Source organism: Corvus moneduloides, chromosome 11, assembly GCF_009650955.1.
Source record: "Corvus moneduloides isolate bCorMon1 chromosome 11, bCorMon1.pri, whole genome shotgun sequence".
Taxonomy (NCBI): Eukaryota; Metazoa; Chordata; class Aves; order Passeriformes; family Corvidae; genus Corvus; species Corvus moneduloides.
In genome coordinates this window covers 8,384,892-8,409,413 of record NC_045486.1, presented here as the reverse complement: position 1 = coordinate 8,409,413, position 24,522 = coordinate 8,384,892, and the positions used below count along the sequence as shown (strand labels likewise).

Here is a 24,522-nt window from a genome sequence, read left to right as displayed (position 1 = left end):
TGCTCCAGGCATCCACCTGCTCTGGCACAGGCACCTCCCCCGTGGGCTGTGGGTGGATCTCTGCATCCCCCATGGATCCCCAGGGGCTGTGGATGGATCTCTGCATCCCCCGTGGATCCCCATGGGCTGTGGATGGATCTCTGCATCCCCCATGGATCCCCATGGGCTGTGGATGGATCTCTGCATCCCCCATGGATCCCCATGGGCTGTGGATGGATCTCTGCATCCCCCATGGATCCCCAGGGGCTGTGGATGGATCTCTGCATCCCCCATGGATCCCCAGGGGCTGTGGAGGGATCTCTGCATCCCCCGTGGATCCCCATGGGCTGTGGATGGATCTCTGCATCCCCAATGGATCCCCAGGGGCTGTGGATGGATCTCTGCATCCCCCATGGATCCCCAGGGGCTGTGGATGGATCTCTGTATCCCCCATGGATCCCCAGGGGCTGTGGATGGATCTCTGCATCCCCCATGGATCCCCACGGGCTGCAGGGGCACAGCTGCTTCACCATGGTCCTCACCATGGCCTGCAGAGGAATCTTGTCTCTGGTGCCTGGAGCGCCTCCTGTCCCTCCTTCTCCACTGACCTTGGTGTCTCCGTGTTGTTCCCCTCACATGCTCTCACCTCCTCCTCTTCTCTGGCTAGAAAAACTGCCCCCACTTTGTTTTGATTTTCCTCTTAAGTATGTTATCACAGAGGCATTCCCATCATCTCTAATTGGCCCAGCTTTGGCCAGCAGCATGTCCATCTTCAGAGCCAGCAGGGATTGGCTCTGCCGGACATGGTGGAAGCTTCCAGCAGCTTCTCACAGAAGCCACACCTCTGTGGCCCCCCCAATACCAAAAACCAGGCTGAGCAAAAGCAACACAGTAGCCAAACCTGCTTCTTTCTCCTGTCTCCATGATCATCTCAGGGGGTGGAAGAGCAGAGGAACTTCCTTGGAGAGGCAGGAGGTGGAGAGGAAAAGGTGGGAGAGCTGTGGAAGGATGCTTAAGGGGGTATGTGGAACAGTTTGGGAAGGGAGGATGCTATAACATTTGAGGAGACAGAAACAGCTCCCTGGGTGGAAGGAGACAGTAAGGAGGATGTAGCAGGTGGGTGATGGGAGAGGGAGGCAACTCAGACATAAAAGTGGAGGCAGAAGTGAGGAAACTCTGGGGATTAGTAGGTGCTTTCTGCTTTAGGTACTATGAGCACTGAGCTGTGCACATTCTTAGTATTTTGCAAAGCTGCACACACCTGCAAGAACTATATGATACTGCAAATTTACAAAAATATGTGTCAATATGGAAGAACTTGCTTGAAAGAAAATTACAAATACAAGACTGCATCATAGTTGTCCTTTTGTGCTGGAAGGTATTAATGAAAAGCAGTGGTTTAACATTTTGTCCTTGTACCACAAAGATGCCTGTAAGCCTGAGAGCCCTCCCAGCCAATGGCTGCTGCATTAGAAATGGGGAATTTGGTGTAGCAAAAAATTCCTGCTGCAGTTTTGGGAGGCCAGTTCACACCAACCTCCTTAGAAATGAGATAAAAGGAACAGCAAACAAACTGTGTTGGAATTTGATTTTTCAAAGCATAAGATAAAAAAAAAAAATCTGCCCTACAATAATTTGTTTTCACTGGATTTCTAATTTAATTCTGAACTGAGGTGTGGTTGTCATTAGGGAAGTGACTGTGTAACTTAATTGACATTTCTGCATCCTCTGTGTTTGTGACTCATAGATGCTGGCTTGAATCATCTGTACTCTCTGGCTGGAGGGAGCCCAGGGCTGTGCTGGGAGAGAAGACAGGACTTTTCTTGTAGAATGAATGAAAGATGTTGGGTAGCTGAGACGATTCCTTTTCTTCATTTTAAGGGAGTGATTGATGTGACCCCTCTCATCAAGATTCTTTGTGTTGGCTGGAAAAGAGAGAAAGGCTGGAAATCTCTGCTGCATCCCAGGCAAGCTTAGCTGGAGCAATTAAATTAAACTTTTGCAAAGTGCTGGAGTTCCAGATGTCCATCTGAGCTGTTCCTTTCCAGCCTTTGCATTTTGCCCAGGAAATTTTCCTGTTTAGCCATCAGACTTCATTGCTTTATTTTCATTAAAAAAAAAAAAAAAAAAAGCTGGAGATATTTTTTTCTCACACAATTTTGTACCAAATTCAAGCCAGGAGCAGAAGAAAATGAGAGCTAGCTTCCATTTGTGGTTTCACAGTTTTGAGTTTAGCCTCTCCAAATGTGTGAAGCTGTACATCAAGGAGTGGCTGTTGTAAGATGATCTGGCTGTAGTGCTTGTTATATTTTTTCATTATACCATTTTGTTTTCCTCCCTACTTAGGTCAAAATGATTATTTTTACCTAAAAACTTGTAGCGGGTTGAGTTCGAAACCGGGCAGAAACACCAATTAAATGTAGTGGTTTTGATTCAAAATATCCATTATTTACTTATTTTTCTTCTGTGAGATAAGAATTAGGAGAAAAAGCAAAGCAGGCACAAACCTTAAACAGTTGCAGTACAATGAAAGAGCTTTATTACTAACAGAATTAAAAGTAAAGAGAAAACAACAAAACAAAATTAAAGTAAATTCCCCCCCCCCCCTTTTCCAGCACTTCTCTCCTTTTATCCAGCTCACACAAGGGATAACAGAACATGGGATGTTAGTCAGTGTTGCAGTTCTTGAAAAGTCTTTTCTCTTATGCTCAAGGAAGAAAAGGTTTTCCTTCAGTTGCACGTGGTTCCCAAACTGCTACCAACAGCACACCCGCCCGGAAACAAACAGTCTGCTGTGTGTAGAACATCTCTCCCATGAAGAATTTCACAGTTCTTTCATACTACAAAACATGGGCCATCACATGGGGTTATTCATCTTTTTAAGGATAAGTTATTTTGGCCTGCACACAGAGGCTTTTCTTCGCCACAAGTCTCTAACAGCCTCTCACTACTTCTATATAGCCTGACATAGGCACTCTTCACAAACTTCATAGGCACACGAGGATACTCCATCCCCCCATGTTCTTCAAATGGATTAAAGAGACAAACAGTTTGTGGTATTACGGTTTCTTACCACGGCATGCAAGAAGGTTTCTTTTAAGCTGCGCGCCAGAATTGCGGCACCGCCCTCTTCTCTCCTGTCGCCATTTCCAGCTCCGTCCCACGTGACTCACTTCTCTTTCTCTGACTCTGAAACCGCCATGTTGAAGGGTGTTCTTGTTCGGGCTTGACGGTGGGGAAAGCCTCGCTCCCTCTGTGCTGCTGGCTGCACGGTGTCCTCTTCAGTTCAGCACGAAGTGTGCTGGCTGCAGACAGGAGGCTCGGCCGGCTCCCGCTGGCTCCGCCGGCTCCGCATGGAGAGGAGAGGGACCCGCCTGTTCCCAGAAGCCACGCTGGATGGGTTTAGCTGTGAGCAGTCCATGGCTGGTTTGAGCTGCCTGCGGCTCTGGGACAGTCCCCCCCAGCGACCCAGGGTCCGTGCCGTGGTGCTGAGAAAGGGGGAAAGGGGCAGTGGCCCCGGCCCGGCCCAGCGGGGCCGGGAGGCTCGGAGCCCCCCCCCCCCCCCCCATCCAGCAGGCGAGCTCCGACCAAAAGGGGAAGTCCCGCCTTTCTGTGCGGTTTAAATATGTAAATTGTGAGAAGCGTAATTGGTCTTAAAGACTGTCCATCAACTCAGGGTCAACCCAACACAAAACTGTAAATTGAGCAAATTGCGAAAACTCTAAAAGAGACTCAACTCTTTTTTTTTTTAACCTTTTAATTTTTTTTTTAAATTCAGATGATGAGAACAGTTTATACCTGATGGCAGTTTTTTATCAAATAGCCTCCATCCTGATAAAATGTTACCCCCTGGTGTGCCATTTTTCCAGCTGAACTGCTGGTAGGATTGAGAGATCTTGCACACTGCTGCTTAAATAAGTAGACTCTATGCTCTATGAAGAAATCATATTATTTTCTCAAAGAACAAGTAGGCTCAGTGCACTGAAATTGCTTTAAATAAACTTGCAGCTACTGTAGCCCTTTTTTCTGCAGCTGCAGATGGTAAAGTCTATCAATCAAGCTTTCCCAGCTTTGAGAAGCTGCCACTGAAGCTGCCTCTCCTCTGTGTTGAAATTACATTTTTGTCTTTTACAGAACTTTGTATCTGAGATATTCTATTTCTCTAATCAGATTGTGCTTTTGGGCTGTACATATTTTTTTGTTTTTCCTTAGATATATGTGTATTAAGATCTTTCAGTAATTTGTTAATTGAATGTGCTATTGCCTTGCAGTAAATTAGCTGCGTTCGTGCAAGAATGCTTTGGGGAAATTAATTAATTAATATTGTATTAATTAATTAATTAAGCAGTGGAGTAAGTCAAAGTTTGATCAAAAGAGTGCCTTACAAAAAGAAAGGAAAATATTGTTGTTTCTTACCATGGTGCCAGTTGCAAATCTTGTGATAGTGAATGGAGGAAATGCTGTAGAGGGGAGATGCAGCATGTTCCTCAGCCTGGTGTTCCAATCAGCTGCTGCCAGTGGGTTACAATGCACGATCAGTGTTCCTCTCTGCTAACAAAGGAACTCAGTGTGCACAAACACAGAGCACTCTGAGCTGAGCTATTAAGCAGACTTAACTCTACCTCGGAGTTTCATGGTCTTGCGCTTTTTTTGAGGCAGTCTCTTGTGTCAGGGCATTGCACCAACACACAGATTCTGCTCAATGTTCTTCTCTGGTAGCCAGTGCTTTGCTCTTTTTATGACACTGGTATTTCAGCCAGCCTGTGGTAAAAGTGACTATTTATGCTGCTTGTGTTTTCAAGCATTCCTACTGGATATAATGGTAGGGGAAGTTGCTGATCTATAGCCTAGTTTGTCCCACCCCTGTCCCAGGATGTCTGTAGCTAACTCAGGTCCAGAGGCAGCAGGTACAAAGTGATGTCGGGGCTGAGTTAAAGGCTGGGAGGAGCAGTGGTTGCAAACAGTTTCATTGTGCTCAACCAAAGATGAGGGACAGCCAGAACACCTGACCCCAAAGTTAGTTCAATAGCTTTTAAAACCATTTTGGACTTCAAAAAAGTAAAGGAAAAAATGCAGCTTCCTCTTTGGCACTGCTAGTTAATATACCCTGCTAGTAGATACCCTCCAAAGCTGTAGTAAAATATGAAGTTAATATATCACTAGCAAGATTTTGGTCAGAATGATGTATTATTTTAAGTGGAATTAGCTAGAAGGATCAATGCACACCCATTACTCTATTTAAAATAATCATTGGAAGACTCATTAACTTTTTTTTTTCCCTTCTCTTCAAACAACATAGTGAATGAGACATTTAGGAACACTCCCTTCTCCAGCATATTCACCTCTATGACTTCAGTATATTTTCATTCATAGCAGGATACCTGAAGGCCAAAACCCAAATTTAATGCAACAGAGTTTGCCTTCAAATCCCTAAACCTGAAACCAGTTGCTGTAGGCAGAGGCAAAATCAGCTCTAATGCACGTTTTTATAGAAATCAGAGGTCATGGTAATATCTGTGTGAAATAGTGCATGTGCCACCATAAGGTTCAGTGTCACATCTTGCCTGGGTACCTGTTATTCTCTCTGATTCTACACATGAGTAGAAACTTGAAGTATTGAGGGGGCTGTTTCCATTTCTTGTTTTCCCTTACAAATGTATTCTGCAGGATACTTACTTTGGGCAGTCCATTCATTACACAGCAAATGCCTTCTGCCTCCCTGCTCACCTCTGTCAGGCTGCAGGCTTTTGGCCAGATTTGTCCTTTTGCATCAGCTCATATGGGAGATGTGTAATTATAGCTTATATGGGGGAGATGGAAGAAAATATCGTCTGTGGAGGAGCAGGAATATATCATTCTTGGATCATTTAATGCTTGTGAAGGTGAAAAACTTAGAGCACCAAATCTAGCTTATCATTATGTCGGGAGCTCTGTAAGCATTTTTTTGGCTTCACAGATAGCTCAGTGTGCTATTGTATCAACCAGTATCCCTTCTCACCCATCAGTTCTCCTGGAAAGCTCCAGATAAATATTTCCTACTTTATTTCAAAGCAAAGCACATGTAAACTTTTCATATCTGTTCATCCACATTCCAGATCCGGCTGAAATCTTTCACTTCCTTTTATTCAGTAATGTTTACGACACCAGATATTTATACACAGTCAGATTTTACAGTGTGGGCTTCAAAAGGGAGAGAAGCAAGAGGTGGGACAATGGAGTTAGTCCAGAGCAGAAGGGTGTGGACCACAAGGCCAGGATGTCCTTTCCAAGTGCTGCAGGCTGATGCAGGTTAAACCATTGTTGTTCAGAAGGATTGGGAGTAGGGCGTACCCAAGCTGATAGCTAGCCCTGAAATTATTTGGCCCTGAAGACAAGGATTTGAAGAGCTTCACAAGCAATATCCCTAGTGCTTTCCCTTTACTGAGAAAAGAGTGTTTCTTTTGATAGTGATTATCTTGGATTCTTTAAATCCTGTTTCTGTGATGTTAAAATACATACTGTGTGGTGCAGTGTTTGCATTAATGGGATTCCTCTAATTTCTGTTCTAAACCACTGAAAATCAGGTCCTTTCCCGTAGAGATTTGGGACTGGCATCTGTCCAACACCACTGAGCTGATAGAAGAATAAATTGTTTAACCATGGTGATTGTCCTGAAACCCTACAGGAAAATGTAATCTCTGCAACCTAGTTAATTTATAATAGTTTTCTTTTTCTTCTTAGTTGTTTGTACAGAGTGCTTGGAGACTTAGGTTTTTGGGTGGTGAGTTGTATATCTTAACTGCAGGCTGTATAGGAGCTGAAGACACATGGTTGGGGGAATATAATATTGGCATCCTTCTATGTCAGCCACTGTCACTGGCTTCAGCTGCCATGGTTAAGTATGAAGTCATTCATCCTTGGCAGACACCGTCCTTTGCAGCATGAGAGGATGGTCTCTGGATGTTAATGCTCAGCACTCTGGGAACAGCTGGCTATATCGAATTCAAGGCATGCAGATTTTCTTGGCCATTTTACTTAGCAGATGGGTAAGGCTTGATAGATTGAAGATTTAGTTTCCAAGTCAAGGGCCAAATGTTGCAGTGGGAGAGAAAAGTAAATTATATGACTATTTGGAGGGGAAAGGCACAGGTACTGTATCACAAAATTGTTGCCATTCATTTTCCTCTGCCTTGCACAGAATGCATGTCATTTCACCTTTCAATATAGCCGTCTGTGGCATTCTCCTTCACTTTGAGATGCTTTGCAATACTGTCTGTGAGCCCATTTAATGAGCTTGAAAGCAGTTGCTGCAAATGTATGACAGTTTAATGTCCAAATGCCAGATATTTTTAAGGTGGAAATGAAAGAGAAATTTCTATTTTCAACCCAAATTTTTTATTTGTATATCAACTCAAATAGGTGGGTTTTCTTCAGTTCTTTTTTCTCCACACCCTTTTCTTCCACACATCTATTGAAACTTATTTTTAAAAGGAAAGTGTATTCCTTACCCCTGATTTGTTCAAATAATTAATATTCACCTACTTCTCACAAGGTAGATGGTACCAGTGATCATTAGAGGGCTTTGTGGTACTCCCTCCAGACATCCTTGGTTGGTGGGAAGATAATCTGGGTTTCAGAGAGGCTGCCTGGAGCTTTGGACACTGGGGGGTGTCTGGCCCTTTGGTAAAGGGTCTTAGAGTTAAGGTCTGGTGTTGCTGTGTGGTCTCTCTAACTGCCACAGTGTGTATTTGGGGGTTTCCCTGGTTTTATTTTTCAGTGTTTCTAAAATAAGCATGGTAAGATCAGTATTTTTGCTGAGATCTTTTTTTTCAGCTTTATAGAACTGTTTCCACCAGAAGGACAGGTCATGGATTACTTACGTTGCTTTAGCATATGGCTTTAATTTTATAGCATGTGGTATATGGATTTTATGGTATAGATTTTAACACTTTACAAGTCTTCTGAGTTTTGATAAATCATTGTCTTCAGGAGGTTCTGAGTTTGTCCTATAAAATAATCAGATGAACAGAGAGCTTTGTCTGCTCTACAGTGAGTGATAGAGAATGAGAATGGGTTGGTGTTTTTTAACTCATGAGGACATGCTGAGCTTGGTGTCTGTGCTAGCATGGTCAGCCTGGCTGAGGTTCTCTGGTCTGTCCTCTGGTCACATTCCTGCTCTGCTCAGTCGCTGGAACTGTTCTCTTTGGAGTATTAATGTTATCCTGAGTAGGGGCTGAGCTCCCTGGCCTGCCTTCAAGGGAACAGCTATAGAAACAGCACTTTCAAGCACAGGGACAACACACTGTGCTGCTGAGAGGTGTTAACCCTGCTGTCAATAGAGTTCATGACTGATCAGCCTTGTTCACTGAAGAAGCAGTAATTTCTCAGTCGCTGCATCCGATGCAGGAACTGTAAGTTAATGTAACCTGTCTAGAGTATGATTTCCACAATGCTTCACGTGAAGAACATAGCTGGATTATGACTGCAGAATGGGGTCACTTGTGCCTTGCCTTTTCCCATAGTGCAAATATTTGGTTTGTTTATTGCATTAACATCAAGCCACTCTTTCTATTCAGAATGGCATGTGCACCGGGTATTGAAGTCACCCAAAGGGTACAATAAACAAGAGATTTTGCTTCTTCATGTCATGTTCATCACATATTTACCCTATGGTGAGAACTCTGTTAGCACAGGAAACTGCTTAATGATACCTCTGTGTTTGTTTTTCCATTGCGCTTAGCATGATAGTTACCTATTCATTTCTGCTCAAGAGGATTACAGGCATTTTTCAATTATAAATGATGCACACCAGCATTATTTAATCTGTTTACTGCAGACCTATAGAGTGTTAGTCAGTCTTGAGCAAAAACATCTTGTACAGGAAACAACATTTGTAGTAGTGGTACTGTGGCTATTTTAGGGCAATTTCAGGATGCTTTTCCATCTGTCTGTTAATACTCACTCTGCATCATCATAGTTTTGTGTTTGTGCCTGGAATTCCTGTGGCTTGAGAAATTGTCATTCTTGGTGTTTCTTCCAGTAAGGTCTTGAAGAAGTAGGGGGGAACTCATGGCTCTTCACTCACAGGAAAAGAAAAGCTTTGCCCAGCTTAGGTAGGCATATGCTGGGTGAAGCCAAAGCGCCCAGATCCAGTTACAGATGTGTGATCTTTCTCTAATTCTCCAAGGTATCAGCAGAAATGTGGAATGTAAAGTCAATCTGAATAATTCATTGCTGTTTTCCTTCAGGATATGTTCATAAGATAATAAAAAAATACATGTCTGGAACACATATAACAAAGAAAGTTAGAAACAGTTTGTAGGAGGATATAAGCTCAAGCTTCATGACATGGAGTAATAAAGTAGATCAGAAGGGCACTTCTTATTCTAGAGATTTTTGTCCTTTTTTCCTTTTGCTTTTTTTTCCTGCCCTTCTTTCTTTTAAGTATCAGCTGTTCTCAGAGACAGGATTCTTGTATAGGTGAATCTCTGATCTCAACCAGCATGGTAGCTGAAGGCCAGTTAAACCAGAGACATACAGCAATGGGGATAGAACTTGGCATTTTGGGTTTCGGAAACCTCCTTTCCTCTTGGAACACGGGCAGAAAAAGGATACGGAGAAGTGAAAAAATAAAGAGAGAGAGAGATGAAATTCAAGGTGCATTTTTTTGGGTTGTTTTAGAATTTGAAGAAGGAAAAAATGTAACAAAACTTCTGTTCTGAAGTCTGAACCCTTCCACAAAATGAGAAAACTTTTGGCCACTTTTCTAATGGTCTTGCCAAGATCCTGAAACAGTTGTACTGAAGTATGAGAGAACTGTGTATGAATGTAAGGTAAAAAGAGGGAAAGCATCTGGAAGGAAAAGAAAGCTTTATCCGCTGCAGATCTGAACTGACATCTCTGCGAGTGGTACTTGTTTGAATATATTTTTTAAAGAAACACGAGATCCCACTCCCCATACCCCTGGAGAAAACAAGATTACAGGTGCATGGAGCATTTGCCTTCCAGCCTCCATAAAAATCCCATGCCTGTTGGTTTTGTGCTGTTGAAGAACACAGCACGTTGGCAGAATATGGTATCAGAGAGGCTGCATGGCTGCATCTATACAGCCACGCCACCTCAGCAGATTAAAGGGGCGCTGCCAGGGCTGAGGTTAGTGATTGATCTACTTCGACACAAAATCCCGAAAGGAAGAGTTCTAACCTTTATGATTCTTTCTGTCTATTTGCTTTCTTCAAACTGATTGCAGCTGTCACCAGAAATAGAACCAAAGTAAACAAAATGAAACTCTTTACGACTTATGGTTGGGCAGCGATAACTAAAACATTGTTAAAGTCCAGAGCAAGATTTTCTTGCATTCTTGTGCTTAAATGCTGGTAGCATTTTAATGATTTATTTTTCAATGGTGCCCATGGTTAGAGAAACCTGGATAAATGGAAAAGATGCAGGAATGTGTCTCACAACAGGCTCTGTGTTTTTAGTGTTTCTTTTTGATTTGTCAGATGCCAGACAGAACCTACAAAGTGCGTCATTGGGTCCACTGTCCTGTGATTCTTATTTATACAAGATCCAAAGTGTGCAGAGCACCCCTTTGGGCATATAAAAGTTCACGCTTCGAAGAGCTTGCAGCCTTCAGGGCTAGTGGTGTTATGGTCCAGTAACATCTGAGCTGTATATATTTCAAAGCTGCTTTTGCTGCTTTGATAATTTTATTGCATTTCTGCCCTAGATGATCATTGCAAGTTCTGGAGTACTGTGATGAGGAAAGGATTTTCAATTTCCATTTACAACACCAAACCATTTTGTCTCTAGAGAAGTGAATAAGAATGTGTCCTGAACACAGCAGAGTAGTTCAAAGGGCAAGTAAACAGAAAACAGAAAAGTGGTTTGTTGTGGTTTATCTCTATGCAGTTGGCTGAGAAGATAATGAGGTTTCTAAGATTCCTAGTTAGTTATGGGGAAGAGGGACAAGATGAGAGGTGCTTGTGCTTGCAAAACTTGGGCAGTGGACTCCAGTTTTCTTGTCAGATCATTAAAATTTGTGATATTTTTACAGCACTTTTTTTGGATGTGCTGTGGTCACTGTTGTCCTCCTCCTAGGAACAGCTCCAAGCTGGTTCTGCCCTTCACACATCAGTGTGTTCCCTGCTGGGCACAAGGTCCTTTCTCAGGGTTTTCTTCTTTGTCTCCACTCCTTTCCAAATACATTAATACACAGCCATAATGTGATTAAACTCTGTTTTTCCTCATGACATGGACGTCATCAGCAAGCAGTAAAATACAAAACAGCTCTTTTGCATCTGATATGTTGCCCATTAGGAGCTGTCCATCCAGAAATTATCAATACTGCTCAGGTTCTGAAGCTGACTGGTGGGAAAAAAAGGAAGAATGTACCCCATCAATTAGATACATGGCAGTATTTATCTCCTAAAAGTAAATTGGCAAGTATCTTAAATAATGGAATAAGTTCACAGAAATTGTGAGTTATTCCTACAATACCTCTGAAGAGGCAAAAGGTTAAAAAACAAAATTGCATTATTGGTTGTAAATTCCTTGGCTGTGTGCAAGTAAGTGACTGAAGTGACGGATTTAATTTGGAAGTCATGGAGCTCAACAGGGTTAATCCTTCCTGCTGCCTTTCCCTCCTCTCTCTGCTGCTGGATCTCACTGTTGAGGAAGACGTGGGAATTTCTGAGTGATAGAAGGAACGTTGCAGGTTTTGGTCTGGCAGTGCAGGCAGTTGCACTGTCAAAAATTGATGATTTTTTTTCTAGGTCCTCTCAGAGAGCTTTATTGCCTTTCCTTTGTCCAAGTGACACTAAATGAAATAAACTTAAAAATATTAATAGCAATGAGATGCCAAGGCCCAACTCCATTAGGGCTGAAAGTGGTCCAGCTTCACTGACTGCAGTGGCAGCACCAGATTTATGGCCGTGTGGGTAAGGAATGAACTGGTCTGAGATGACTTCTTCTATGAAGCAGTTTTCCTCTATGAAGGCAGAAGTAGATGGAGAAAAATCAGCCCCGTGTTTTTAGGCTTTGCAGGGCTGATAATGTGGTTAAGGTTTTAAAGAATGCAGAGGATGTGCGCTTTTTTTAATTTAACCTTCCTCACTTTATTTTGTTACACCATATCCCTTTGCCATTTGGTGAAGATCCATTGTAAATTTGAGTACTAAGCAGCTTGTTAGATAACATTTTTTTTTTTCTCTTTAGAAGACTAAACTGAGACTGTTCTGCCTGATGCCAGAGTAGATGTAACCAATGCTCTATGCTTTGCATGTAGGTCAGTCAGAGGGACAATTCAGCACTGGATCCCATTATCCATGGATTGAAGGGTGTTGTACATCATGGTAAGTAGCTGCTTAAACTTTCTACTTGTTGGGAGGGGGAGAGGGGCAGGAATATTGTCCTTAAGGGATCAGGTCACTCCTGGAAGGACACGATGAGCCCACACATTCCTCATTCACCGATGTTTAAGGGCATCACAGCAATTATTTGATTGGTAAAGATGAGAGTCATTTGTTACCTGAGAATGGGTTGGGGTGAGCAGTAAACAATTTGTTTCTTTTCAGTCAGTGCTCCAGAATGCGTAAGTTATCAATCACAACTTTCTGCAATCTATCATTCGTATTAGAACTTCGAAGGCAGCCTGGATACTTCACTCTGTTATTTATCTTCTGTTTGCTCTAAAACTACACCTCTCTGAAGTTTCTATTTGTTTATAAATTATTTGTCTTTCAAATTTAGGGAGCTGATAATGAAACAGAAAATTAACTATCTATGAAAATTAATTAGACTTTGCAGCAGATGAACATCTTTCTGATGCTAGCATAAATACGATCATTCAGCTGTTCTGATGCATATACCTATTATCCTTGAACTTACAGCAGGTACTGAAATAAATATTAATATATTTTATACTTTTATAACCAATTTTTTACTTAGGAATTTTCCTGAAGCCTTACCACAGGTAATGCATCATCAGCAATGACATCAAGATGCTCTAGTTCCCAAAGTACTCTTGTCAGGTTTTAAAATAATGATTTGTAAAGTTTTAATAATCTCATTGTAATTCAAAAGGCATCTACTGGAATGGTGCTCAGTACAATAATAAATTTCCGTTCCATCTATAGTGCTGTGATAAAACAGCTTTGCACCTTTTCTAAGGATTGTCTTTAGACATTAGCTGGTGCTGTAGAGCTTAACAGACACTTTTTTTCTCTTGACTGCAAACCTAAAACTAGTTGACAGTGTTAAATTAAAACAAATAGGATTTTGGATTAATTGTTCTACTTTCAGAATCATTTAACATTGCAACTAGGAAGGCCAATAAATCCAAACACAGTGAAAAATGGGTTAAATGATAACATGCCATAAAGTCCTTCATTTAGAGAATTTTCCTTAGGTTTTGCTGCTTATAAATTGCAGTGTTCTGCCATGAAATAAAATACAACACACTGAGCTGAAAAACTGGTGCTGTTTTCCACAAAAATAGAAGTTATTACCTTGCTCCCACTGGGTAACAAAACAGGCCAGCAAAAGCAACGCTGGGATGCATTAGGCTGCAAGGTTTTTTTCAGTGTCTGTTTAATTTGACAGTGCAGCCAAGCTGCCATTTAACTGGACTGGGATCTCTTTTTAGTTTTGTTCTTTATCTACTTTCTGTTCCAAGACTCCCAACCCCCTGCCAGCCCACAGTGTTTTAGCCACCTCATCAGGTTTTTCTGCTCCCTCTCTTGCTCCTTGAAGATAAAACAGCCACTCCTTGATAATCACACCAGTGTCTCCTAAGAGGATTATTCCATTCCCAAAATTAATTGTTTGGGTAGGATGTGACTTGGTCCCGAGGCTGTGATTCCCTGACCACATAATGATCAGTCCATCTCTGTACTGTCTTACCCACAGCAAAATCTGGGTGGATAAAAGGCGTTTATTTTTGTTTTGCACACAATGCACAGAGGTCTGCTAGTGTTTCAAGTAAAGGAAATCACTTGACATATTTCAGTACCTTGTTTCCTTTTCAAAACATTAAGGAAGAAAAAGAGGAAAATCATGCTTTCCTTCCTGTTTCAAAGGCCCTGATTAAAGGCCTTTTCTAAGGCTCTTTTGGTGGTTAGAGTAAGGGAATTTCCTCCTGCAGAGCAGTTGTTGAAAGAGCTCATTCTCTTTAACTTAAATATTGCTAGAACGCTTCAGTGAAGAATTGTTGTATCATATCTCTCTTTTAATGTTATTATATAGAATAATAGTAAAGATGTGAGGGTTTTATTCCAGATGCTCTCATTTCTTTTCTTGATGTGATTTACTTACATCTTACATGAGCATAGTTTTATGAATTTATCTGAAAAGCTTCTTCCTGCCTTCCATTTGGCTGTATTCAACTGGGACCCTGAGGCAACAAGGACTTTTTGGCTGAAATACAGTGGAAAAAACTCTTGTGGCTTTTGAATCAAGTGGTTGGATCAAGCAGGGATCCAACAAAAGGAGGCAAAACTGAAACCTTACGTTTCTTTGCATTTTAAAATATTTCCATTACCCTGTTGGTTTTAGGCGGTTGTCACAATACAGAGGCACATACATATAATGTAAAAATTAAGAATACATACAAATGTTGAAGTTTTCTTGTCCCCCTCCCTCCATCTGGCAGAGCATGTTTCCTGGGTTGTGCTGAACAGTCACTCCTTCCTCTCATGCATTCAGTTTTCAACATGGGAATGACACACCCACACAAACCCTCATCATCCTCGTTTTGTCATTTACTAGAAGGCCTGGTCCTGTATGGGGACTCCTCTCTGCACCACACTCTGTAGGGCTCCCACACTGGCCTGTCCTCATAGTGGTGACAGATCTGGTGACACTCAGGTAGATAGAGAGATGGTACTCCTGAGTGATGAGCTGGGTTTTTAAAAAATTTTTTGTATCCTTTTATTCTGTGAATTCTTGTATTCTTACATTGCTCTTCCAGGGATATGCAAACATTTCCAAAGTCAGAAGTACTTTCTGTAGAAGCAGAAGCAATTTTTGCTTGATATTTCATCAGGGTTTTGAATTACTTACTAATTCAATGGAACATAAATAATTGTGCCCTTCACGGTGTCACCAGCTTAGTAACAATGATAGAGAAACATACACATAAAAATCAATACAGGAATAGTTGCTACTTAGTTGACTTTGTTTCCTCATCTCCAGGCAGAGTTTTGTAAAATCTTAATGCCACATTAAACTTAATTTTACATGAGCAACCATATAAAGTTTCTTAGCTGGAAGGGGAACCATGGTGTACCAAACAACATACTGATGTATGTATCTATGATAAGGCTTTGGGGTTTGCGCCATGTTCTTCCTGCTGAACAGGATGTTCCTACACCGCTTCCCGACTCCTGCATCCGCCCTCAAAGAGCAGCACGGGAACGCCAAGGAGGCTCTCACAGGACCTGTCAAATGCTTGTTGCTGATTTTAAAATTGCTTTTGGTTTTGTGCTCTGCCAAGGATTTGTCACACCTCCCGCCAGCCAGGTGCCTGCTCTTCTCACTCCTGCTTTTCCTGCCGCAGGGCACGTGGCGAGCGTGTCTGCCACAGAGCCCAGCCAGGACTGACAGCTGGGACTGGGCAGCCCTCCCTGGAAAAGAGATGGGGTACAAGCAGTTGGAATTTGGATTTTCTGATGCTGACTTGCCAGTGTCTTTCAGCTCTGATTGCTGGGGGTCTTTTTTGACTCCTCTACAAATGCTCTTCTCGTCATGAAAGCTGGTGGGAAGGGTCTTCAGCAATGCTGGTGCTGGTGGGATGGATGATGCATGTTCTTAATTGAAGCTGGATCTTAGGTAAAAAATTTACTGGTGCCTGGCTGTGCTTGCACCACAAATGGGGCAGTCTTGGTGCTGCACATCTGACTCTTCTGCCCATTTTGCTGCCGATGTGCTTGGCTGGGTGCCCTGCCCTGAGCCCTTCTCTGCTCCTCTTCCTTCTTTGTGACGCTGAGAATGACAGGGCAGGAAGGAGCTACTCTTGTTCGAGGGCTGAGGCATCTGGTGAGGCCTCAGAGAGAATGATTGTGCCCTTGTGGGAATAGGGGACAGTGAAATACCAGGTTGTGTTATAAGTTGATTTGCATTAAAATGGCTATGAAAGCCTTTGTCTGCCACACATTCCAGCAAGGTCTCAGAGGAACACCTGGCAGGATGGAGCTATTGCACAGAAACATTGCTTTTCCCACATTTGCTGTCTTTGACTTGACCTTTTTTGGTACCATTTTGTATGTAAGCCTTTTAGAGAAGCCTTTTCCTTGTTTTTACCAGCTGCCTGCAAGGCATTAAAATGAGCCGTCTTCCCTGATGTCAGTCCTGGGGTGGCACCCAGTGCTGGAGGCTGTTGGGGTTCCTCCCGCCTGCCTTGGGGTCCAGGGGGAGGGGACCCTGGAGTAGAGGCAGGGCCTGCAGGGTTTCCCTACTCCCTGGTCAATCCTGTTCCCCGTTGGTTGTTTTGTGTTCCCCTGTGCGGGGAGGACCCTCTGGTCCCGTGATTGCGGAGTTCTTCGGCAGTCCCCCGGCCATGCAGCTGGAAAATAAAGATCTCTGAAACATCTACCAAGAATTGGTCCCTGTTTCTTTTCTACAGGCCTCGCTGTCTATACATGTTGCAGAAATCCCCGCTGCAACAGGAAGCTGTGTGACATTCACCTTTTCCCAGCCTGGCACAGGTGCTCTGCACAGCGCCACAGTCCCGCTTTACTGTGCAGCCCACACTACCCCAGGCCCCTGGAAAAGATTTCAAGGTGATGGAAACTATGTTTTTATCACTCTGTCCTGTTCTCTGTGGCTGTCATCAAGAATCTACACGGATCAGCAGAAAATTATTAGCAGAGCACAAATAAATTACCACAGCAGAAAAGGCTCAATGTCACAAAAATGAGGCTCTTATTCCCTTCCTTGTCAAAAGTGAGCTCTGAAAATCAAAGTGCTACCAGATCAAAAGCTTAGGTACAAAGCAAGTCAGTGGCATGTGTTGCTTGTTTGTGAACATGAGGTGGGGTGATGGGAGGAGAGGAACCTTTGTTGATTTAAAAGGGATCTTTGAAAAAAATCTTAAAAAGCTATAACTGGAACCTAGCATGGAACAGACTTAGTCTTGGATCTCCCTTCAAATGGGCCAGAAGTGGTCGTCAGGCAAGTGAATGCTAAAGTTTCTGAGCTTGCTGGGGAGAACCTACCAAAATACAGTGGGAAAAACTGCTTTAATAATGAAAAAGGATAGAGAATAAATATGTTGCACATCTCTCCAGTTGTCCTAGGTGAAACATCAGTGAATAACATGTTAAAATAAATCAGCACTAAAAAGGAAGCAATCTAGACAGTGTTAGTTACCCTGTGGATCTATCACACCAGAAGGCATAATAACAAGAAAACACTATTAGCACCATGACAGGTTTTTTCTTTTGTTTTGAACTTTAACCATAACACCGCCTGACAAGCTGTTTGCCTTCTACACCAAATATCATGGGGCTGTAGAGAAGAAGGGTGGGGGAGAGGGGTGAAGGTGAGATGTGATACTGTGAAACCTCATCTTTGAAAGTAAAACTTTGAAGAAAGCAGCAGCTCAATTTAGAACAAGGAAGGGCCATCAAACTGAGAGCAGCACGATACATTAAGCTGAGAAGGAAACATGGAGGAGCGTTTCTTTTTCCTCAGGGATGAACTGGATATATTCTTTTGTTTTCTGATCTGTTCTTGTGTTCACAGTCAGAGTAGCCCTGTGAAAGGGGCCAGGACACGATTGCTGTGGAGCAAAGGGGAGGAGGAGGGAAGTGAGAAATGAAGATGAGAGGAGAGGTGATAAGTTCAGACCTTTATGTAGGGCAGCTCTGTGCATAGCTGCAAGGGTCTATATCATTTAAAGGAATAAATGGTGGAAGTGTTGGAAATCTCTGGTCCTTCACCTGTCTGCTCTGCAGAAAGCAGTGCTGGTCACGGCTGAGTAAAGACCAGCAAGCTGACAGAGAATTAATAGATTGCACAAAAAAATTAATTCAAGCTAACAAATACTGCACTTGTTAAAAGTTAAGAATTAAAGCTGATGCTGAATGTGAACAAATCATCTGCAGGGAGTAAGGGCTGGGTGCTATGCTGGTGGGTTTTGGGGATGTTTGCTGAGAAAAGAGGGGTGAGGAAGTCTGAGGACATGTGGTTTTGCTCTGGCTCTGCTGAAGCAGATGTGAACAATCCATGCTCCTCTGGGCGCTTCTCCTTCACTTTAGCATCTGCCAGGGTCCAGCTTTTTCCGGGGATCCTCCTCTCCTCTAAACTTTGTCATAGTTTCTTTTTCCTCCTATCACTGGTGCTTATTCTGTATTTCTTAGTTTCCTTACCTGTCCAGCCTCATGTACCTTTGCCTCAGGTTAGGTTTTGTGAAACCTGGAGAAGTCTCATCCCATTCTAAAATGTCGACAGCTGCTCTGCGTCAGTACTGCTTCAGCATGAAAGGTTCAGAATAACATTTTCCTTCTTTAAAGAGTTAAGACCTCTTCTCTGCAGCTAAACCTTTTCCTCCTAAGCTCTTTTAAGAAAGGGAGTGAGAAAAATTAAGCTTTAGACCAACACGTGGCATGGAAATGGTTTTCTGTTAATAAAAGACTTGCCTTTTTTATTCTTTCCTCCTGGCTTTTTGTACCTCTCACTGGTTGTCTCAGATTAAATTAGTCTGCATAACTGTGTTATTATCTCATTCCCCTCCTCCCTGCCATGCTGTGCTTTCTGTGTCCTTACAGCTCCTTACATTGCTCAGCAGAGGCTCTTTTAAAAAAAAAAAACCTAAATAAAAGTGAGAAAAATAATTGCACAGTAAATGACAAGAATTACCCTGAGTACAGCGGATTGTCAGATACTGCTCTTCCTGCAGGATTTACACAGCAAGCACTCATCTGATGATCCTTTCAGTTGAAGTAATATATAATGTTTGTAATCTCATCTTTAAAATCACCCCCGTGAGTCTGGTCCTTGGCTGTGCTTTGCTGCCTGCTTTATCTGAGAAGTTCTGGCTCAATGGGTGTGCAACATGGTGTCCTTCTGATTATTTTGTGTGTTTGCTTTTTAAATGTTTGAATGCAGAAGCTTTAGAATGTCTTGGCTCATTGTGAAAATGAAATTGGCAATAACATTGTTTAACAAATTTGGGAGATTTTCAAAGCTCTTCATATTGGTATTGCAGATTTCAGTTATTCAAAGCGTAGCTGGGTACCCATCAGGCACCGCACATACGTTAATTTTGGAAATAAGCTCATTTTAAGATATTGTTTTCAATGCAGCCAAGTTCCTGTTTTCTTACACAAAATCATGATCAAAGTCCCAAAGCATTCCATGTGATATAAATGGACTTGGCATATAGTTATTTTCTTGTGATGTCCAATCCAAGTTCCTGTTAGATTTAAAAGAGTTTTGATCACAGATAATTGTGTGCTGTTTACCTGCGTATCTCAAGAAGCCTCTTACTCTAGTGATTTGGTTAAAATTTAGGTCTATCTTTATCAAGTGATTGACTGAATATATTTTTAGCAAGTCCTTGAAGGCGAAATGTTCAACTGATGGCTCTTTCAGTATAATATTTGTTGGCACCAGCTTGTGAAAACTGCAGTAGTTGGTGGAGACCCACTGCTGGTATCTGGTTTAAGATCTGGTTTTTTCCTCTGCTCAGTAAACTATTGTGCACAATTTGGTATTAGTTCAGACCTAGTAGGGTGATGACTTGACAAAGAGTGTAAATAGGTCAGGCTTTTAAAGTGTGTCTGATCTGCAGTTGCCCTGCCTTTGGGTCAGGTTGTACAGAAAATGGCCCTTTGCCCATACAAAATGCTGGGTAGATTTTTCAGCCCAAACAAAGAATTTGCTGGGTGTGACTTCTCACGTTGCTGTTGTGGGAGACAGACCCAAGAGGTGGATGTGAATATTGTATCAGAAGGTCAAATACGTTACCAGCTGGGTCAGTTAATTGTTTTTTGTGAACGTAAGAGTTGAAATACAATATTGTTCTTTCATACTGTGGAACACTCAGTATTTTAAATGCCACATTCATTGTTTTAATGGTCAACAATGAATCTGTGGTGCTTGCTATTTTTACCTTTGAGGTATTAGAGTGAATATGTTTTTCTGAGCATTGGTGCTGTAAACAAAGCATTGCTGTTTGTTACCTGTGGATAAAACTGTCTGCATTAGTGGGGCAATATTTTTGATACTGCTCTTTGCTGCATCACCTGGGAGCACCGGTGGCAGCAGCAGGTTTATTGTTCTTTCCCAGAGGAATACTCTGTATTTCAAGGGCCTGTCTTCAGGGTCAAGATCTCTGGGGCTCTGCTTTCCTGGTTGTGTATATTTCTATTTGGGTGCTCAGGTGCTGAGATGGGAGGAGGACAAGGAGCAGCAGAAGAAACCATTGCAGGGCTCTGGTTTATGTGTGAGAGCAAGTAGGTGGCTCATGGGTCAGTTTTGCAGCATTGATTGCAGTGGTTCACAGGTGTTTGCAGGTGAACACATTTGCTTTGCTGTCTTTTATTGCTTTTGTCTGGCAGTTATTTCCTAGTACCTGTCAGCAAATGCTGTCTCATCAATCATGTAGTTCCCAGTCTTTTCCACTTTCTCCCTCCTAGAAACTCCTCACTCCACTCAGTCTGTTCCCAGCCTCCTGGACAAAGTTCATGCCCATAAAAGGGAAACAGAAGCTGGTCATAAAAGACAGTGAGGAAAGGTTTGTTGTTATTTCCAACCTTGTTCTTTTTCATTTAGATGAACCATATATACATACACACACGTGTGTGTATATGTGTATATATATATATATATATAAAATGTTTCTGTGATAATCAGTGAATGCTCTTGCCTAGCCTGGAAATTACTCTCCTTACAGTTTTACCAACAACAATAACTGATTTAACATTGAAGTCTTTAAAATTATATGACTTCAAAATGCCATTTTCAAAACTGTCTCAAGCTCTTAGGAACTTTAATTTCATGGCATTTACTGTTTCAATATGCTCTTGAAGGATATAGCAGGCAGACACCAGAGTTTCTAAGTCCCTTTTTCTTTAAGCTTCAAGGGAAGATCTTTATGACTCCTATTTCTAAAACTCTGCACCATGCATCTAGATGGCAAGCAATACAAAAGAATGATATGTTTTCAAAAGTGTTACATTATGGAAGCATAATCAATTGATTATCATCTATTTTAGTAGTCATTTTAATCCAATTATATGTATTTTTTCATTTTAATCTTTGGCATTCATTAATGAAAACTTCGAGCGTTGCTTGTAGCCATGAAAAATTAGATCGAGAACACCCTGCCCTACTTAAACTGTGTATTAGCAAAGCTACTTTTTCCTTGAGAAATACTTCCCAAGTGCTTAGGAAAAAACCTTCCCTAATTGATAACCAAAAATTAATCATAGTCGGATACTTCCAGTTTGCATTCAAATAAGGTATTTCTCTATCTAAATAAGCTTCCTTCACTTGATTATTCATATTGTAGTTCAAAATGTTTAAAAATGAAAGATAGAGTTGGATGAAATGTAGACTACTTAATACAGTGTGTATTTAATATAAAAGTCATGCATTATTCATTTTTGCAATTTGAATAACTTTGAATTTAGCATCCCTGTTCTTCATCTTTTCCTTTGATGAACAATTAATTATTAAAATATAATATTGTCAGCATATGGCACAAAAAATCCTTGAAAGTATAAAATGAGCTTCCTTCTCCTGCCATCCTTTGATAAAGGGATTCCATATTTGTGGTTTTGCACAAAGCATTTATCCAGCATCTTAAGTGATTCCATCAAGTAATTAAAAGGTTACAAAAGTTAGAAATAGTTAAATTCTTAATTTTAACTGCAACGTTTTCAAAATGTGCCTCTGCCTCCCAGGTCTTTCATGTGTAGTCATTGGCTGTTAATGCAGGGGATGTTGGCATATTCAAACACTCTTTGGGATCCATTGTGGCTCACTGTGTGCTGAGTGCTGATATAGAGACAGCTATGAAATACAAGTCCAGTGTCAAGGTTTGTGTGCCGCATTTGGAAATCAAGTCCTGTGACTGAGTTTCTAGTTTCTCTAACCAAGTTTTTCTGTGTAAAAATGAGCCAGTCAAATTAAATGCGACCTTTTGCTGTGATTATGACTTCTTGATTAAAATTTCTTTGAACTTTGGCCAATCATATATATTTTAGTATTTATTATTTAAGCACACTTTTTCTCGCAGAGGTATGCTGTGACGAGGAAAAAATGTGGATTATTATTTGTTTGTTTCCTTTTTGGAGATGCAGATGTGGTTGAAATCTACTTGGATTAGAAGGAAAGGAACTGTTCACTAAGAGGTTGCAGTATTGCCTTGACTTTAATAGAATTACTTGTATTTTGGAATGCTAAAAGCTATGAAAACATCGCAGACCTGTTGATATTGAGCAGAAAATAGAAGATATCTGAAGTGTATGTATCATTGGCATCATGCAGCAGCAGTGGAGTTAAAAAATATTATCAGACTGCTGCTAAGAGGTTTAGGCAACTCCTGATTTGATCAAGATTTCCAGAAGACTGTGGGATGCTTTGGAAGTGAATTCTGCAGACTTCATCCTATTTGGAAGATGTGTGTATCAATCACCAGCCCACCTGCTTTTCCCTTCTCTTGGGGCAGGGAGTGGGTGGCAGTGGGTTTGCTCAGCAGCTCTGGTGAGACAGAAAGAAGAATTCCCTCTGCCCAAGTGTGGACTCCTGTTTGAGGCATGCAGGATATCGAAAGTAAGGAATAGAGATGTTTGGGAGAGCCCCGCGTGTCAGCCTGCCCAGAGGCAGTGAGCACCTTTGCACAGGCTGAGAGGGTGCTTCAGCCTCTGAGTCAACATGAACTGCAGAGAATAAATGCTCAGGGATGGCAGGGAAATTGCTTTGCCTGCAGCTGTTCCCTCCTTTTGTTTATTTATTTTTCTTCACAGTGTTAAATATTACCAGCTTGTCACTCTTACTTGAAGGTAAATGCTTCCAGTGCTTAGGTCAGGCTGTCCAAGGAGATTCTCAGAGAAAAAAAGATTTGTCCCCAGACTGCTGGACCCTGGAAAGGACTTTCTCAGATTTGGGAGAAGAGGTAGCAGTTTTACCTGTGAAACCTATTTGTGGTGTGTTGGCTGTTTCTGGCAGCACCCTGGCAGTGGCAGCGTGGGTGGGTGCAGGCAGGCCTGAGCAAGCACTGCTTGGATGTTGCTTCGAGAACCACGTTGAGCTTCAGCAGTGCCCTGCGTCCCTGCTACTCAGCCCATGTGCCTGGCAGCTCCCAGAGAAGTTTGGCTGAGCAGCATGGCTCTGCCTCCTCCCTCTCAGCAATCCACGCAGGGTTTGACTCAGCTCCTGCATCCTTTTCCACCTCTGGCAGAGATGGAACGGATACACTGCCCGATGCATTTTGGTCAGGCAGCAGTGAACAGGACCACTGAGGCTTGGCTGTGTCCCACTGAGATCTGTCTTGCTGCAACCAAGCTGGAGAGCCATGTACTGAGTGCTGGAACCTTTGAGTACAGTGTTATTTCTGTACTGACATAAACCAGTGCGGTAGCAAGTGCATTTCACACCTGCACACGTTCATAATAGGAGGGTCTGTGTTTGGGATGGGGCTGACTAGCATTTTGGCTGCTCTTTTAATAAACCACTCATCAGCTCTTGCAGAGCCTTCCTGGGAGGGGGTTTCCATTTTTCATTACATAGATGATAAAATACGTTGTTGCCATTACACCTTGTTAGGCTGCCTAGCAATGTGATATCTGTTTTAAAGACACATTTTAAAAAAGTGTAATCCTGCTTGTCAATCTTCCCTGCAGAGAAGGAGACCTTTCTGGATCCCTTTGTGCTGAGGGAACTTCTGCCAACGTCGCTGGGGAGCTACTACCGCTACACAGGTTCCCTGACTACTCCTCCCTGCAGCGAGATCGTGGAGTGGATCGTTTTTCGGAAACCTGTGCCCATTTCTTACCATCAGGTGTGTTTGTTTTGTCAGTGAAACCCATCTCCTCATTTGCCCTCCTTAAGACGGTTTTCAAAACCCACCAGTTTAATTTGGAGAACACAAATGTTTCTGCTGACAAAAAAGGAAGTGTCGGTGATCTTTTTTATTCTCTTAAGTAATATTGTTTCTGAACAGGAGCCGTCAGTCTTGAGAAGATGGTACAACGTGAAACCCAGTTGCCTTTCAGGGATTTATTTGGTATTGTTTTTGTTAAGATTAAATTAAACCATGGTGTAAATAGTTACATAGAGCTCCTTTTTATTCTTTTTAATTGAAACTTTCTTTTCAAAGTAAAGTGAGTGATTCCAGTTCTGCTCAGATTTAGTAATTTGAACTGATTACATTAAAAAAGACATCTTTCCATTAATTCTCCATGCTTAACTGCTTTTATAACACAGTAAAGCTGCCATTATGTGCTCAGAGAGCTGGTGCACAAAAATTAGCACATAGCAGCTTTTAATGCAAATAGACACAATGTCTGGAGTTTGAAGAATTATCCTAATAAAGCAATGTCTAGATGAAGTCAAATG

The 24,522-nt window shown here is 42.0% G+C and overlaps 1 protein-coding gene across 2 annotated transcripts in view; it reads left to right on the top strand.

Moving 5' to 3' along the window:
• PTPRG (protein tyrosine phosphatase receptor type G) overlaps nt 1–24,522 on the top strand; it is a 402,551-nt gene that overhangs the window by 280,284 nt on the left and 97,745 nt on the right. For both annotated transcript variants that reach the window (XM_032121374.1, XM_032121375.1), the window contains exons 6-7: nt 12,245–12,311; nt 23,808–23,965. In XM_032121374.1, coding sequence (XP_031977265.1) covers nt 12,245–12,311; nt 23,808–23,965 — 225 coding nt within the window. The remainder of the gene's footprint in view (nt 1–12,244; nt 12,312–23,807; nt 23,966–24,522) is intronic.